The sequence below is a fragment of the Acinonyx jubatus genome, chromosome D1 (assembly GCF_027475565.1).
Source record: "Acinonyx jubatus isolate Ajub_Pintada_27869175 chromosome D1, VMU_Ajub_asm_v1.0, whole genome shotgun sequence".
NCBI classification, from domain to species: Eukaryota; Metazoa; Chordata; class Mammalia; order Carnivora; family Felidae; genus Acinonyx; species Acinonyx jubatus.
In genome coordinates, this window is record NC_069390.1 from 54197320 (window position 1) to 54211225 (window position 13906).

At 52.2% G+C, this 13906-nt stretch overlaps 2 protein-coding genes across 2 annotated transcripts; one reads left to right on the plus strand and one right to left on the minus strand.

The window, feature by feature from the left end:
- Positions 1-1698: 1698 nt before the first annotated feature.
- On the minus strand, positions 1699-2631 carry LOC113593735 (uncharacterized). The gene has a single exon (XM_027039648.1). The coding sequence runs from the start codon at positions 2629-2631 to the stop codon at positions 1699-1701; it is 933 nt and encodes a 310-aa protein (XP_026895449.1).
- RHOG (ras homolog family member G) lies at positions 1884-13404 on the plus strand. Its single transcript, XM_027039710.2, has 2 exons — positions 1884-1987; positions 12162-13404. The coding sequence occupies exon 2, from the start codon at positions 12230-12232 to the stop codon at positions 12803-12805; it is 576 nt and encodes a 191-aa protein (XP_026895511.1). The 5' UTR covers positions 1884-1987; positions 12162-12229; the 3' UTR covers positions 12806-13404.
- The last annotated feature ends 502 nt before the right edge of the window (positions 13405-13906 follow it).

Below are 13906 nucleotides of genomic sequence, written 5' to 3' on the forward strand. Positions count from 1 at the left end.
GTCTAGCCAAGATTCAGTCTAAGTGTAAAACACACACCATATTTCAAAGCCTTAGTATAAAAAAATACTATAAAATACCCTATTCATTTTTATAGTCAATAGTTTTTATATTGGTTACATGTTGAATGATAATATTTTGGCTATATTGGGCTAAGTAAAACCTATCATTAAAATTGATTTTACCTGTTTGTTTTTACTTTTTGAAAAATGTAATCACTAGAAAATTTTAAGTTACATATGTGTCTTACATTATTTCCACTAGACAGCACTGAGAAAGACTATTGAGTGCATGGCAGAAGTGGGGTGGGTGTATGTGTGTATGTGTGTGTGCACGTGTTTTGTCAGAGGAAGGATAATGGCAGCCAGGGAGGGAGTAGTCCATTAAGGCCAAATTGTGAAAGTCTGAGTGGATTTCACCTGGAAGTCAATACAGGAAAGAAGGCAGGCAGAGGGAACAGAATGGGCAAAGACCCAAAGATGTGGGTTGGCATGTTGTGTTTAGGAAACTAATTCTTATAGCATGATTTTTTTATTTTATTATTATTTTTTTTTAAAGAGAGAGCTAGCAGTCGAGAGGGGCAGCGGGGAAAGAGAGTGACAAAGAGAGAGAATCTCAAGCAGATTCCAGGTTCAGCACAGAGCAGGAGGCGGGGCTCGATCCCATGACCCAGGGATCATGACCTGAGTCAGACGCTCAACCGCTCAACCGCCAGAGCCACCCAGGCGCTCCCAGCGTGATTTTTTTTTAAGGCATTTGTTGAATGTTTACTTTGAGTCAGGCATTGACAGCAGATCTTGTACATCCACTTTCATGTTATCTCTCCACAAGTACAGAGTGAAGGAGAGGTTACACTATTTTACCAAAGATAGAACTGGGGCTCAGAAAGATTAAGCTATTTATTCTCGGAGTTGTTCTTCCCCTTTATCTGGAAAACCTCTTGGAGACAGGGAGCCTGTTTTAAATGCGTCTCAGTTTTCCTCCACAGTACACGGCAAGGAGTTCTGCACGTGGTAGGCGCTCAGAAACTTAGTGTTGAACGAAGGATATCCATTCCGAGCCCGAGCAAGACCTGGGTGCAGAAGCACCAGAGGGCGCCCACGAGCCTGCCCACCCACCGGTCCCCAGGGCGCCTGCAGGATCTCGGGCCTGGGTGCGGCCCTGCCGCCCTCAGCAGTTGAGCGCCGCGACTAGAAGAGCGGGCTAGGGGAGCCCTGAGTCCTGCATCCGCCCCGCCCCCTCCCCCGAGCCGGGGCGCACGAAGCAGCCGGTTGCGGAACGACGACACGACATCCTGTTTTTGGGGCCCGCGGCTCCTCAGGCGCCTCTGCTGATCTTGTCTTTCCCCGGGTGCTGACGCCAGCTCCCCTTCCCCCAGTCTGTGCACCCTCCCCAGGGGTCTGGGGCCTTCCCACAGCTGAATCACCACCACTCCGCACTCCCCCAGGGCTCGGGGCAGGGGTGGGGACTGCCCCAGCCGGACCCATTCTGGCCAACCCCCAGCCTCGGCCAGCGATCGATCCTGGGCTTGACTGAAGGCACGCAGCCTAGGGGTGCCTGTTCTTAACATCTTCCCGCGGAGGGGGGGGGGGGGCGACATACGGGGAGGGGGGGCAAAAGCCTAGCGCCTAGGCTAGGGCCTCTACTGGGGTGGAGGTGGCAAGGAGGAGACTGGGAGGACTGACCTTAGGAGGCCTGACTTAGGGGCCTCCGAGGCAGAGGGCTGGGGTCTGGTGGGGGTGGGGGTGGTGGGGGCAGGACCCTGCCGCGAGCAGGGCTGGCGGTGGGGGTGGGGGTGAGACCAGAGCTGGGGGCCCAGGCCGCCGCACTTCCTGGTCGGGCCCCGCCCCGCCCGGACCCGCCCCCGCGCCCCGCCCCGGCTGGCCGGCCGGCCCCCCCCACTTCCTCCAACCTCCCGCTCTCACTTCCTTCTCGAGCCCGGAGCCGCTGCCGCCGCCCCCAGCTCCCCCGCGGCGGGGAGGGCACCAGGTGAGGCCCGGCGCGGTCCGGCGGGCTAGGGGTCCGGGAGAGGGGAGCCCGGCCGGCGGGGACTGCGTGTGGACGCGGGCCCGGGAAGTTTGCTTGCGGGAGGCCGCAGGCGGGAGCTTCTCGGCTCTCTGCAAGTTGGGCGGGCGCGGCCGGCCGGGCGGGGCGGGGAGCCGGCCACTGCAAGCCGGCGGCGGCTCTGAGAGGGTGGCTTTCTGTACCGAAGGAGGCTGCCCCGGTTCCCGGGAGCCGCGAGGGACCACTGAGGTGGGAGGGTCTCCCGCTCTGAGAGAAAAGTCTCTGAAGTGGAAGAGCTGGGACATGGGACTCGGGGGTGGGGTGACCTCAGAAGTTTGGGGAGGGGGGTTCCGAAGTGTGTGAGGGAGCGGGCCTTCTGGGCTGGAGAAGGCGCTCCCTCTGCTCCGGCAGTTGTGACACTTGGGAGGTTGGAGGGGGGCGGTGTCTGTGGCCTGTGAAGCCTTAGACTGCAGAGAAAGAGCTCCCTCTCTGGAAGATCTGTGCCAATCCGGACCCACACTCACAGGCTGCAGTTCAAGGTCCTGTGCGCTCAGAGGAGGGCGGGGGAGCTCCGCCAGCCCCCCTCTGTCTGTATGTCTGTTTTTCTGACGCCCATCTTCTCCATCCATGGAATCAAGCAACAAGTATTTAGTAAGCAAACATCCTCTGTGCCTAGCTGACCTGGGACTGGCCTTGCTCTTTTGGGGGTAAACTGAGGAAGGAGAGGGCCTGGTTTTGTCCGGTGCCTAGAGGTGCTGATAGCCCCTAACAAGATGGCATCACTGAAAGCAGGACTGAGAGCTAGAGAGGAGCTTTGAGGAGCTAGAGAGACTAGAGCTTCTGGGAGGCAGCAGGGGCTCTGGACTTGGGAAATTATTGGGAGCATCTCCCACTACCCCCCACCCCATCGCTAGTCCCTAAACTGTATACATTCTCATTTCTCTCCCTCTGTTCCTACTTCAGACCCTATCCACAAACCCTCCATCGTCCTCTTCTTGCATCCTTTTCAGTCTTTTCACCTAAACACACAGTCATGCCTGTGTCCTGTCCTGTCACCTGCTCTGCCTCTGTGTCCATCTCTGTTCCCTGCAGATTTCCTCCTTCCTTCCTTGCCCAACTTCTGGCTCCCAAACACATACCCACCCTCTTGCTTCTTCCACCATCCCTCACTCCTCTCATTCTCTCTATCCCCTTCCCTTTCAGTCACTTATCTCCGGCTTTGGGGTCTAGATCTTTGGTTGAGTTTGAAAGCCTTTTCAAATCTCCCTACCTCAGAGAGACAGTGATAGAGCCAATTAAAGGGCTGGTAACCCTTTCTATATGTGTGTTTGCATGGGATTGTCAGTGTGTCTATATCTTTATCTCTTGGAGACAAAATAACTGCCCTCAGCCTTGAAATGGCTCAGAATAGGGGAAGCCGGCAGAATGAAGGGAACCTGCAGTGGGTGAGGTTGTGGTTAGGCAGGAAGAAGCAGTCGGTAGCAGTCAGTGTAGAGTGACACAGGAATAAGACTGGTAAGAGAGGCCATGGGAAATCAAAATCACCCAGACTCTTTGTTGCTTAACCAAGAGGCCAGGTCTGGAGGCTGGGGGATAGCCCAAAGGTCCCTGACTCCAATGCTTACTGGTGGCAACACCACCTGTTAGGGAGAATGGGACCAGGTCAGCTAGGTGTGATGGAAGGAAAGGGAGAGGGCAAAGGTAGGATTCTGGAGGAAAGACTATGGCTGGTCTAACTTCAGTCTTAACTGTTTTAGTTCCAATTCAGGAAAAGAAGAGGGTTGTAAGGCAAAGGTGTCTGCCCCCTCTTCCCTACTGCCTTCAGGGGCCTTCCCAGGCTGGGAATCCACGTGCCCTGGGCTACAGCAAGGTGTTGGTGACCAGAAGGCCCTCTGCTGACCCCTCTGACTTCATTCAGGCATCCTTAATATTCCCCCTCTCACCCAGGAGCCTACTCCCCCTCTTTCAAGAATTTCTCCCGAGTCTAACTTCAGCTCACTCTGGGTTTATAAGCTCTTGTCCCCATTCTAAAGCTCCTTCCTCAAGTCTTTGGGAAGCATACTGATAGATCCTGCCTCTCTACCTCCTTAAGTCTACTGTATTCATTTTTCTCCATTAGAAAAAAAAGAGAAGTAGAGGGGAACTTTTTTGGGATTCCCAAGCACAGCTAGATTTAAGGGCTAATCTGGTTCCTCATTCTGTTCTCTACCCTTTGCACAGTTGTCCCTCTCCCATGAATCATCCCTTCTTCCACCCACCTATATCTCCTGTTATTTCTGGGAGGTATAGGGTATTCCACTCCAGGAGGAAATCCCAGGGACCTGCAAAAAATTCCAGTTCAGAGAAGGATGTTCATACAAGGTCCTTTTTCAGCATCATGGCTCATTAAAAAACCATTCAGGAGTTCTGACTCCCCACCTGCTTAAACCAGTACTTATTTTAGGAAGAAATGGCTAATGTGAGATTGTCACAGATCCTGGTTGGAAATCTAGGATATGGAGAGTTGTTTCTGGCCAGCTTGTTTGGGCAGATGAGGTGGCTGATGTGAGCTCTTAGGAGGTCTTAAACAGCAAGATAGGAGAAGCTGTAGCTATAGTGAGACAGATATTACAATGAGGGTAGCTGGGCAACTAGGAAGAAGGTGGGGCCCTGGCCCAGAATGAAGACCTCTCTCTCCATGCACAGTGTAAACCCATTAGTGGTGAGGCTTGTAGGGGTATGTGAGGAGGGAAACCAAAGACAAAGCCTGGGCCACCTCCCCAGAACAGATTGGTTTTCCTGTCTAGGGTCTAGCTTCCTCTTTTGTCCTCATGTCATGGGTGGAGGGCATCTCCCCAGGAGCTAGAGCCTAGAGTTGTTGCTCCTCAGTTGGGGCAGGGTAGGATGGCTGTCTATACAGTAATGTCAATGCTGAATCATAGCCTAGTATGGTCTAGGCATGAGAGTCAAGGGAATGTGGAAGCAAAAAGGGCTCAGGCATCAACCAGATCCCTTTGACCCATTTCCGGAAGGAATAAACCATTGTAGGGTGATCCTGAATGAGACCAGAGACATGGGCCTATTCCCAGCCAGAGTAACAGACCTCACCTTCTCCTTTGTGGAAGTGACATCAGACTGGAGGTTAGGAGACCCAGGTCCTTGTCCTGGATTTGCTCCCAACTCTGTATAACTCAGGTCAACTTGGTCTCTTGTAGCTCAGCTCCAGCATTAAGGAGTTGCCTGTCAGTACCTCCAATGAGCATAGAGAATACTGAGTGCTCTAACTCTTCTTCCCCCAAGAAGCTCCTCATAGCAGTGCCCCTAACCCTGGGCCCTCCTGTCTCATGCCAGCCTTGATCAGAGGCCTGAGTAGTCTCTATCTGTTCAGGGACAGGACCTGCGGCTTCTTCCCCCCAAAGCACAAGGATTCTTACAGGTTGAGAGAAGAGAAGTAGGCAGAGCGTTGGGGATTTTGCTAGGGGGCAGCAATACGGGGGAGTACCCTGTGCCCTGCTCCAGCTCTGCCCCACTGACAGTGGAAAATAGATGCCGGAGTTTCCTCCCTGATGTGTTTTTCCCTTGTGGAAACCCCCTCAGACCTGGGGCGGGGCCCAAGGGATAGGGCGCCCTGGGTCTCTCTGGGTATTTTCAGAGGGGGGGGCAGGATTGGGAGGATGACATTTCTGTAAAGCATGGCATTTCTGTGTAGCATCGTGTGAAATGAGCAAAGGCAAAGGAAGTGCCACTTCACAGGCCTTTCGTGGGGCCCCCAGGACTGCTGAGCTGCTGTTAGGTGGGGAGGAGGAAGAGAGGAGGAAGCAAGTGTTGGAGCCTTCCTCTGTGCTGCCTGGTGGGGGAGGGTCAGTCTCCTTAGCTCCCCCAGCCAGAGCTGCCCTGGTCCTAGGGTTCACCCTTTGAGGAGCACCCCAAGTGCTGGGATCGTGAGAGAAGGAAGGGAACTGGGACTTAGTGAAAGGGTCCCAGCCCCCCACAGCCTTCCCAGCTACAACCATCTTGGATCTCATTTCCTCCTCCTTCTAGTCCCTAGTAGGTAGAGTCAGCTCTCTTTGCCTCTTACCCTACTGCTGCCATGCAGGCTCCTCTGCGGGGCTGAAGGGTGTAGAATAGCAAGAAGCAGAGAGTTCTTCAGCCTACATTCTTTTTTTTTTTTTTAAGGCTGGGAACTAGGCTCTGTTGGGTTCTGTCCCTGCTGATGGGGAGAAGGGGAAGAACGAGGGAGACTCAGCCCTTGGCCTCATCCCAGCCCCACACTGACCTCATGTCTCCCCCCAGCTTCCTCCTCCCAGCCCAGCTGCAGCCAGCTGCAGCCCCTTTGAGCCTTTTCATATCACCTCTCCACCTCTCCTGCAAAACAAAGATTTGCAGAGCTTCTAAAGCCATCTCCAACACCAACCCTGGTCCTCACCTCATCCTTGACCAAGGGTCTTCCAATATTACCAGTCCTTATCCTTATCAGGATCACTTTTCCTACCCATCTTCCTCATCACCTCTGGGCCAGCTATGCCTGTATCCTGCCTCCCTCCTCCCCCCACCACCACCTTCCCACCTGAGGATAGGGCAATCTAGCCTGTGTGTTCATTACTCTAAATTGTTCTCCATAGAGGAAGGAGGAAGTTGGTTACCCTTGTCTTGTGTCTCCGGGCCATGGAGGCTCTTCCTTGTTCGCAGAGTCAGAGTCTGGATTGATGGGGGAAGAGATGTGTATCAGTCTGCAGCTTTTGCTCAGCCCTCTGCTGGGCTTCTGGAAGTAAGCAGGACAGACTTTCCTCCTCATGAGGCATCCAGTTGAGTGCAATGTATAGTAGAGACAGTGCTGGGGAAGGTAGGGCAGGAGAGGGGGTTGCTTTGATGTCCTCGAGGAGCTGGGGAACAGAACTGGGCCCTGAAGGACTGGGAGACTCTGAGGCAGGGAAGCAGAATTCCAAGAAGAGGAATTCCTCTGTGCAAAGACATTAGGGATGGATTGAGTTCATTCAGTTATTTACTAATAGCCACTGTGTGCTGTGCTTAGCCCAGGGAGACAGATCAGCTAGGGCCTTGCCCTCTAGACCCTCTCAGTCCAGTGATGAGAGATAAGATTCAGTTCAGCCTCCATGTGATACAAGATAGAATGTACCTGTGAGAAAAATAAGGACCAGACCTGGGATGGGATAAGTCATTTGGGATTTGGGTGATTTGCAAAAACTTTCCTGGAGGAAGTGGCAAGAGTACTTGGCTCTGGAGGACGGATGTTGGAGGTGAGGGTAGGGAGGGGTTGATGGATGGAAATAGGGGAGAAATGCTGGATTCCCACAGGGACAGCCAATATTGTTGCTTGCTGTATTTTGAAGAAGAGTATGTGGAGGCTGCTTGTAGAGGGTCAGGGTGATGTGACCAGAGCTCAGGGAAGAGAATGCCCACAGACGGATTATAGTTAGAATGAATTTCAAGGAGGGCTGTAGAAGGGGATCCCCAGGTCAGGGAGGCAGGTTAGAAGGCTACAGTAAGTTCCCATTGCCTCCACACTCCCCCATCTGTTACAGCCCATTCCTCCCCTCCCCCACTCCTAGTTGGGACACTTCCCCTACTATAACGGCCACAGATCTGGCAATCAATCTGCTGCTTCCTTTCCCTCCCCCATTCTGGGCCTGCCTGGGCCACACCCCAAGACCAGGTCCCATTGGGTGAAAGCTGGGCTCCAGGGACCACATTAGCCTCCTATGAGTTGTGCTCCCATGGACTGCTCCTTGTGGGAGCCAGATCAAGCTGGTAGTGTGAGGAGAGACTTTTGCTTATCAAAGCTTTTGGCTGTGGGGTTATTGTCCAATTCTGGGCTTCTATGGCATCTATCCACATTTCAGTAATGGGGCAGAAGCAAACCAATCAGAAGGCAGTGGCTGCACACTCCTGTGTGCCCAGCCCTATACTTAGCTTTTCTGTGAGGGCAGTGGAGAGAAGCTCAAGCTTCAGTATTGGGGGGCACTCACAAGCTAGGAAACTTACATATGACTATCAGAGGAGAATCATACCGAGCCAAAGCCATAGCATGGCTACTAAAAGGGGTAGCCATGCTATGGACTCATGGGACTGTGAGACTGAGGCTAGGCCTTGAGTCAGGAAGATGGGAGAGGGGTAAAGGGACAACAGCATACGGAAGAGCAAGAGGAAAAGTCCAGAGGCAAGAATGAACCTGGATCCTTTACAAAGGACAGTGGAAATCCCTCTGGAGCAGAGAGCTGGGAACTCACATTTACAAAGCACAAATATTGCACTTAATCCTTATAACAACCTGATAGGTTTGGTGCTATTAGCTCATAAGGGGAAGAACTAGGATTTAAACCCAGGTCTGTCTGACTCCAAAACCTCTACCAGATTATGAGGAACTCTGAACACCAAGGTGAGGGACCAGGCATGATCTGAATTAATTTTGGGATATAAAGCCAGAATAATACTATATATATTTGCAAACCTTAATTTATTTTTTACTAAACAAAAATCCTTTAAAAAAAAAAAAAAGTCACCTAGTAAATAAGTCACAGATGATCCCTGACCCCAGGCAGACCAGGCCTCTCTCATGATTGGCCTCTGTAGCACTGACTGATGCTTCTTATATGCCACAGGTTAGACCCTGCCTTCTAGTATGTGCCCTCCTTAAATGATCTGTGGGAACTTATTTGACCCAGCTCAGGCCATAGGATTTCAGAGAAAAGAGTTGTCCTGGGAGAGAGGATAAGGGTCTGAGCTACACCTGAGCAGGGAGAATTGGGATGATGCCACCACTGGATGCCTACATACATGGTGCTTCCTGCCTCTTGGGATAAAAGGCATTGCTTTTGTTACCTCTTGTGCACCTCTTGTGCACATAGCACTTCCCAGTTTACAAAGCACATTCATTCCCATGCTCAGGGATCCTCACAGCTGCCCTTTGAAGGCAGGGAGAGCAAGTATTATCACTCCTGTTGTACAGATAAAGAAACAGAGGCTCCAGGGAGGGAAGTGACTTACTTGCTTAAGGTCTCTAAGACAGCTGGTAAGGGGTAACTTGGAGGCTATGTAACACATTTGAAGAAAACATGGGACTTTGGATGACAAAACTGGGGTTTGTGTCCTGGCTTCCATGCTAACTAGCTGTGTGATGTTGGGTTCCTTTAAGTGCCCTGAGTTTGTTTCCTAATCTGTAAATTAGGAATATTACCAGCGGGTTGTTATAAGGATCATGTACCTATAAAAGGTTGTACCACGTGAAGGCTTTTGATCAAGGGTCAGAGTCAGCAGGTGAATCCAAGAGGTCAAATTCAGGTACCCAGTGCTCTTGTTTCTGTACCACACTGCTTCTGCTTTGCCCTGTTTCTGGACACTACCTCACTCAAGATCCTTTTCCGGTGTCAGTCCCTGTTCCCTTGCCAGCCCGGAAGCTACTCTGTCCCTCCCAGCTTCTTTGAGGGCTGATTTACTGATTGCCGGTTGATAACCCCTCCCTAGAGAGCTGCCCGGAGCCAGCTATACTTCCAGTCTCTTGGGCCTTGTGACTGCCGGCCAGAGTTCCCTCCTTGCCTTCCTGCCTGGGCCAGCCCAGTGTTGGGCTTGTAGGGGAAGAGTTCCCAGTCACACTACCACACCCACTCCTCTGCTCTGTGTGGGACTGAAGATTTACAAGCCCAAGAGGCCTGATCTCAAAATGCCAGGGTCTCCCAGATAATCCTGTGGACACAAGTGATGGCCCTTTCCCCCCACCCAAAAAAAAACTGGTTGTTTCTTTCCCCAGGGAAGGCATCACAGAATTCTGAGAATGAATGTGCCCTAACTTGCCCCAATTGCCCAGGCGTTATGCATTTGCTGACTCAGTCCTCCCACCCCCACCCTGTGCTCCTGGGGGCCTTTCATATGCCCATCATCCTATCCCCTGCTCCCAGGGTTTTTGATGTCTCATCTCATCTACCTAGTACCCTTGTCACAGGCATTTTTCTCCCCATTTCATGGATTGGGAAGCTGAGGCCCAGAGAAGCTAAGTGCCTCATGCTGGGTTGCAGGGAGTCAGCTGCAGAGCAGAGCTGGGACTAGGATTTATGTTAGGTCTCTTGACTCCCAGTCTGAGGTTCTCTCCACTGCCTTAGGGGACCCTTATTTCCTTCCCAGAGCCATTCCCTGAGGTTCTCTATCCTCTCACCTGAGGTTGAACGCATGTTTATTCATTCAAATAAGATGGAAATATTTTTAATCCCCAGAGGGGCAACATCAGGGAGTGAAACCATTTCCCTCCAAGCTGGGACCAAGTCCTGGGTCCTGTGCAGCTCCCATATGACCAGAATTCCTTTTCTGCTTCCCAGGGAGGGATTCCTTCCCCTCCCTCCGCCCTCCCCCCCCCCCATTTGATTTTTGAGGCTTCTGAACCAATGGTTGAGAGGTCAACCTGAGGGGTAAGGGGTTCTCAGACCAGGGTAAGTATGTGTGAAGTGAAATGGGGAAAATGGGCTCGTGGTGATGGTGCTTGGGTAGAACAAGGGATACTTAGAGACTGGGTGGGTCTAAAACAGGGCTGTCCCTTCCAGGGAGCACAGACCTGGTTGTGGGAGAGAGTCAGGGAAAGGAAGTCACATACTGGCCAGAAAAAAAGTCCCCCATGGCCAAGAGGAAGTAGCCAATGAGAGGAGGAATCTTGCCATAGCAGTATAAATAATCACAGGGCTTCCGGAAGCTCTGCTCTGTCCCAGAATTCAGAAGTTCCTCTCCCCAAGGCCCTGTGAACTACAGGGGAGACCAGGGTATTGGCTGGAGCTGGGACTTCTCTCATACTTACCCCACTAATAATTACAGCAGCCTGTTTATTTGGCACTTCCTATGTGCCACACCTCATGCCAAACACTTGCTTCACATTAGCTCATTTCATACTTTTGGCAATTCTAACACAATAGGCAAGATTGTTCCCACTTTACAGATGAGAAAATTGAGACTCAGGAAACTTAAATATGTTGCCCAAGATCAAACATGACTGGTTGATGGAACTGAGATTAGAATCCCTGGCCAATCTGACTCCAGCATATATTCTCAGTGATAGTGCTTTAATGTCGCTATGTTTTCTACCCGAGTTTAAAAGCTTCTGAAATTTTTCAGAGGCACATGCCATGATCTTAGGAAAAGGACAGAGGAAATAAATGTTTTCCTCTTCCGTCCATTCCTCTTGTCTGGGCTTGGAGGATCTACCTCACCCCACCAAGAGCCTTGAGAGAAGATGCTAATGTCTGGGAGCCACAGCCTCTGCCTCATTCATCATCATTACACACCCAGATTCCAGACCAAATCCCAGCCCTGGCACAATCTCCAGTATTCTCCTGCACTGAGTTGCCAGATAGGGTTTGTTGTGCTTACAAGAATTATGGGGTCAGCTCTCCCTCCTTTTCCTCACCTCTCAGGCACCCTGGATTGAGATAGGGCAGCCATCTAGAGAAGTGTGCTCCTTACTCAGCAGGTTTCTCATTGTGCCTTTTGGTTTGCACACAGTAGCCAAGGTGTCAGGCTTAAGAGTTAAAACATAGTGCACTGGGCAGAATAGGCCCTGAGTTGATAGAGACTCCACACTGCATCTCAGAGTGACCTGGGACAGCTGCTCTGTGCTAGAACCCCTCTCTAGTCTACTCAGTGGGAGGGGTCCCTGTCTGGTAGAGGATCTGGTAGATCCCTACACTTGTATACTGTCTTTTTGTGTTTATACTGCCTGGAGGAAAAGGAAAAAAGTAGCTAATGCTTAGTATGACCAAGGCACTGTTCTAAATGCCTTACATGTATTAATTTACATAATCCTTACAACAACCCAATGAGGTAGGTATTATTTTATCCTCATTTTACAGATAAGAAAACTGAAGCATAGAGAGGTTAAGTAATTTGTCCAGGGTCACACATGTACAAATAGCAGAACCAAGACTTGACCTTATTCAGTTTGGTACCAGAACTTAGGTGCTTCACATAATACATAATGCCATCTTCCTTACACCTGAGTATCTTTGCTTGGTCTTAGGGCCTCTCTCTCACTGTGTATCTGCCTCTCTAACATCTGTCTTGATGGGATTGCAGGATGGTGTCAGGTTAAGAGAACAGGAACTGGTTTCCTTCTGTGTGTCCCCATTCTTCTTCCCAATGGGTAGAGGCCTCCATAACCATGAGTGTCCCTTTGATCTGTCCATAGGTCACTGCATCCAGAGGGGCCCAGAAGGGGAAGGAGGCATTGCCTCCACTGTAGCAGCTGCACCCACGATGCAGAGCATCAAGTGTGTGGTGGTGGGCGATGGGGCTGTGGGCAAGACGTGCCTGCTCATCTGCTACACGACTAATGCCTTCCCCAAGGAATACATCCCCACAGTGTTCGACAATTACAGTGCCCAGAGTGCGGTTGACGGGCGCACAGTGAACCTGAACCTGTGGGACACAGCGGGCCAGGAGGAGTATGACCGACTCCGCACACTCTCCTACCCTCAGACCAATGTCTTTGTCATCTGTTTCTCCATTGCCAGTCCGCCCTCCTACGAGAATGTGCGGCACAAGTGGCATCCGGAAGTGTGCCACCACTGCCCCGACGTGCCCATCCTCCTGGTGGGCACCAAGAAGGACCTGAGAGCCCAGCCTGACACCCTACGGCGCCTTAAGGAGCAGGGCCAGGCGCCCATCACACCGCAGCAGGGCCAGGCCTTGGCCAAGCAGATCCATGCTGTGCGCTACCTCGAGTGCTCAGCCCTGCAGCAGGACGGCGTCAAGGAAGTGTTTGCTGAGGCTGTCCGGGCTGTGCTCAACCCCACGCCCATCAAGCGTGGGCGGTCCTGCGTCCTCTTGTGACCCTGGCACTCAGCTTGGAGGCTGCCCCTGCCCCCCCACCAGTTGTGCCTTGGCGCCTTGTCTGCCCCCAGCTGTGCCTTAAGGACTAATTCTGGCACCCCTTGCCAGGGGGCTCCCTGAATGCCCTTTTCTCTGAATGCCTATTTCTCCTTAAGGAGGCCCACGGAGAAAGGGGCTTTGGGCCCTGCCCCACTCTGCTTGGGAACACCAGGTATTCCTGAGAGCTCACCCAGGCCAAGGTTGGACCCCCTCCCCAAGAAGCCAACCCAGTGCCCCTCCCCCATTTTCCCTACTGACCAGTTGATCCAGCTTTCCACACAGATGTTGCTGCCTATTATGGTGCCTTCTCTCAGGTTAGGAGCTCTCAGCTGTCCCTAACCTTTCCCTGGCTGCTCTTCGAATTGCTCCCCCCCTCAAGATGCTCTCTCCCTTTCCCAAAGAAGGAGCCATAGAATCCTGAGAAGATGAATGTGCCCTAACCTACCCCCATGTGCCCAGGCCTTATGCATCTGCTGACTGACTCAGTCCCCCTCCCTCCCCGGGCTCCTGGGGGCCTTTTCTACCCCCATCAGCATCAATAAAACCTCCTGTCTCCAGTGGCCCTGGCTCCTCCCTGTGTACTGGGCATTGGGGGTTGGGCAGGGCATGGGCTAGGGCTCCCCAGAGACTGGGAGCCTTTTGTTTCCTGTAAAAGGGGACAGGAGACAATAGGCTTCATTGTGGTTCCCCCCAGCCCCCAATTTCCCTAACAAAGCTCTGGGCTCCCTTGGAGGGGCCAGTCTTGCTCTGGGGCCCAGCCACAGATTCTATAGTGGACTGAGATGCAAAGCATTAAGAAAAACTTTGTGATCTGAGGCTCAGAAAGGGAAAAGTTGAGAACCATCAGCCTGCAGGCAGGTGCTCACAGCCCTGCACTTGAGAGCTGTTGCCTTACACCCGAAGGTGGCAGGTCTCACCGACAGAGCTGGGGCTAGAACTAAGGCCTGTGCCTCAACCCAAGACTCCCCCAGTTATCCCAGCTACCAAGCCTGGAGTCATTACAGGGATAGCTCAGTCACTCCTCCTCACCAGAATTGTGGCTTAGACCAGTCTTAAGACACT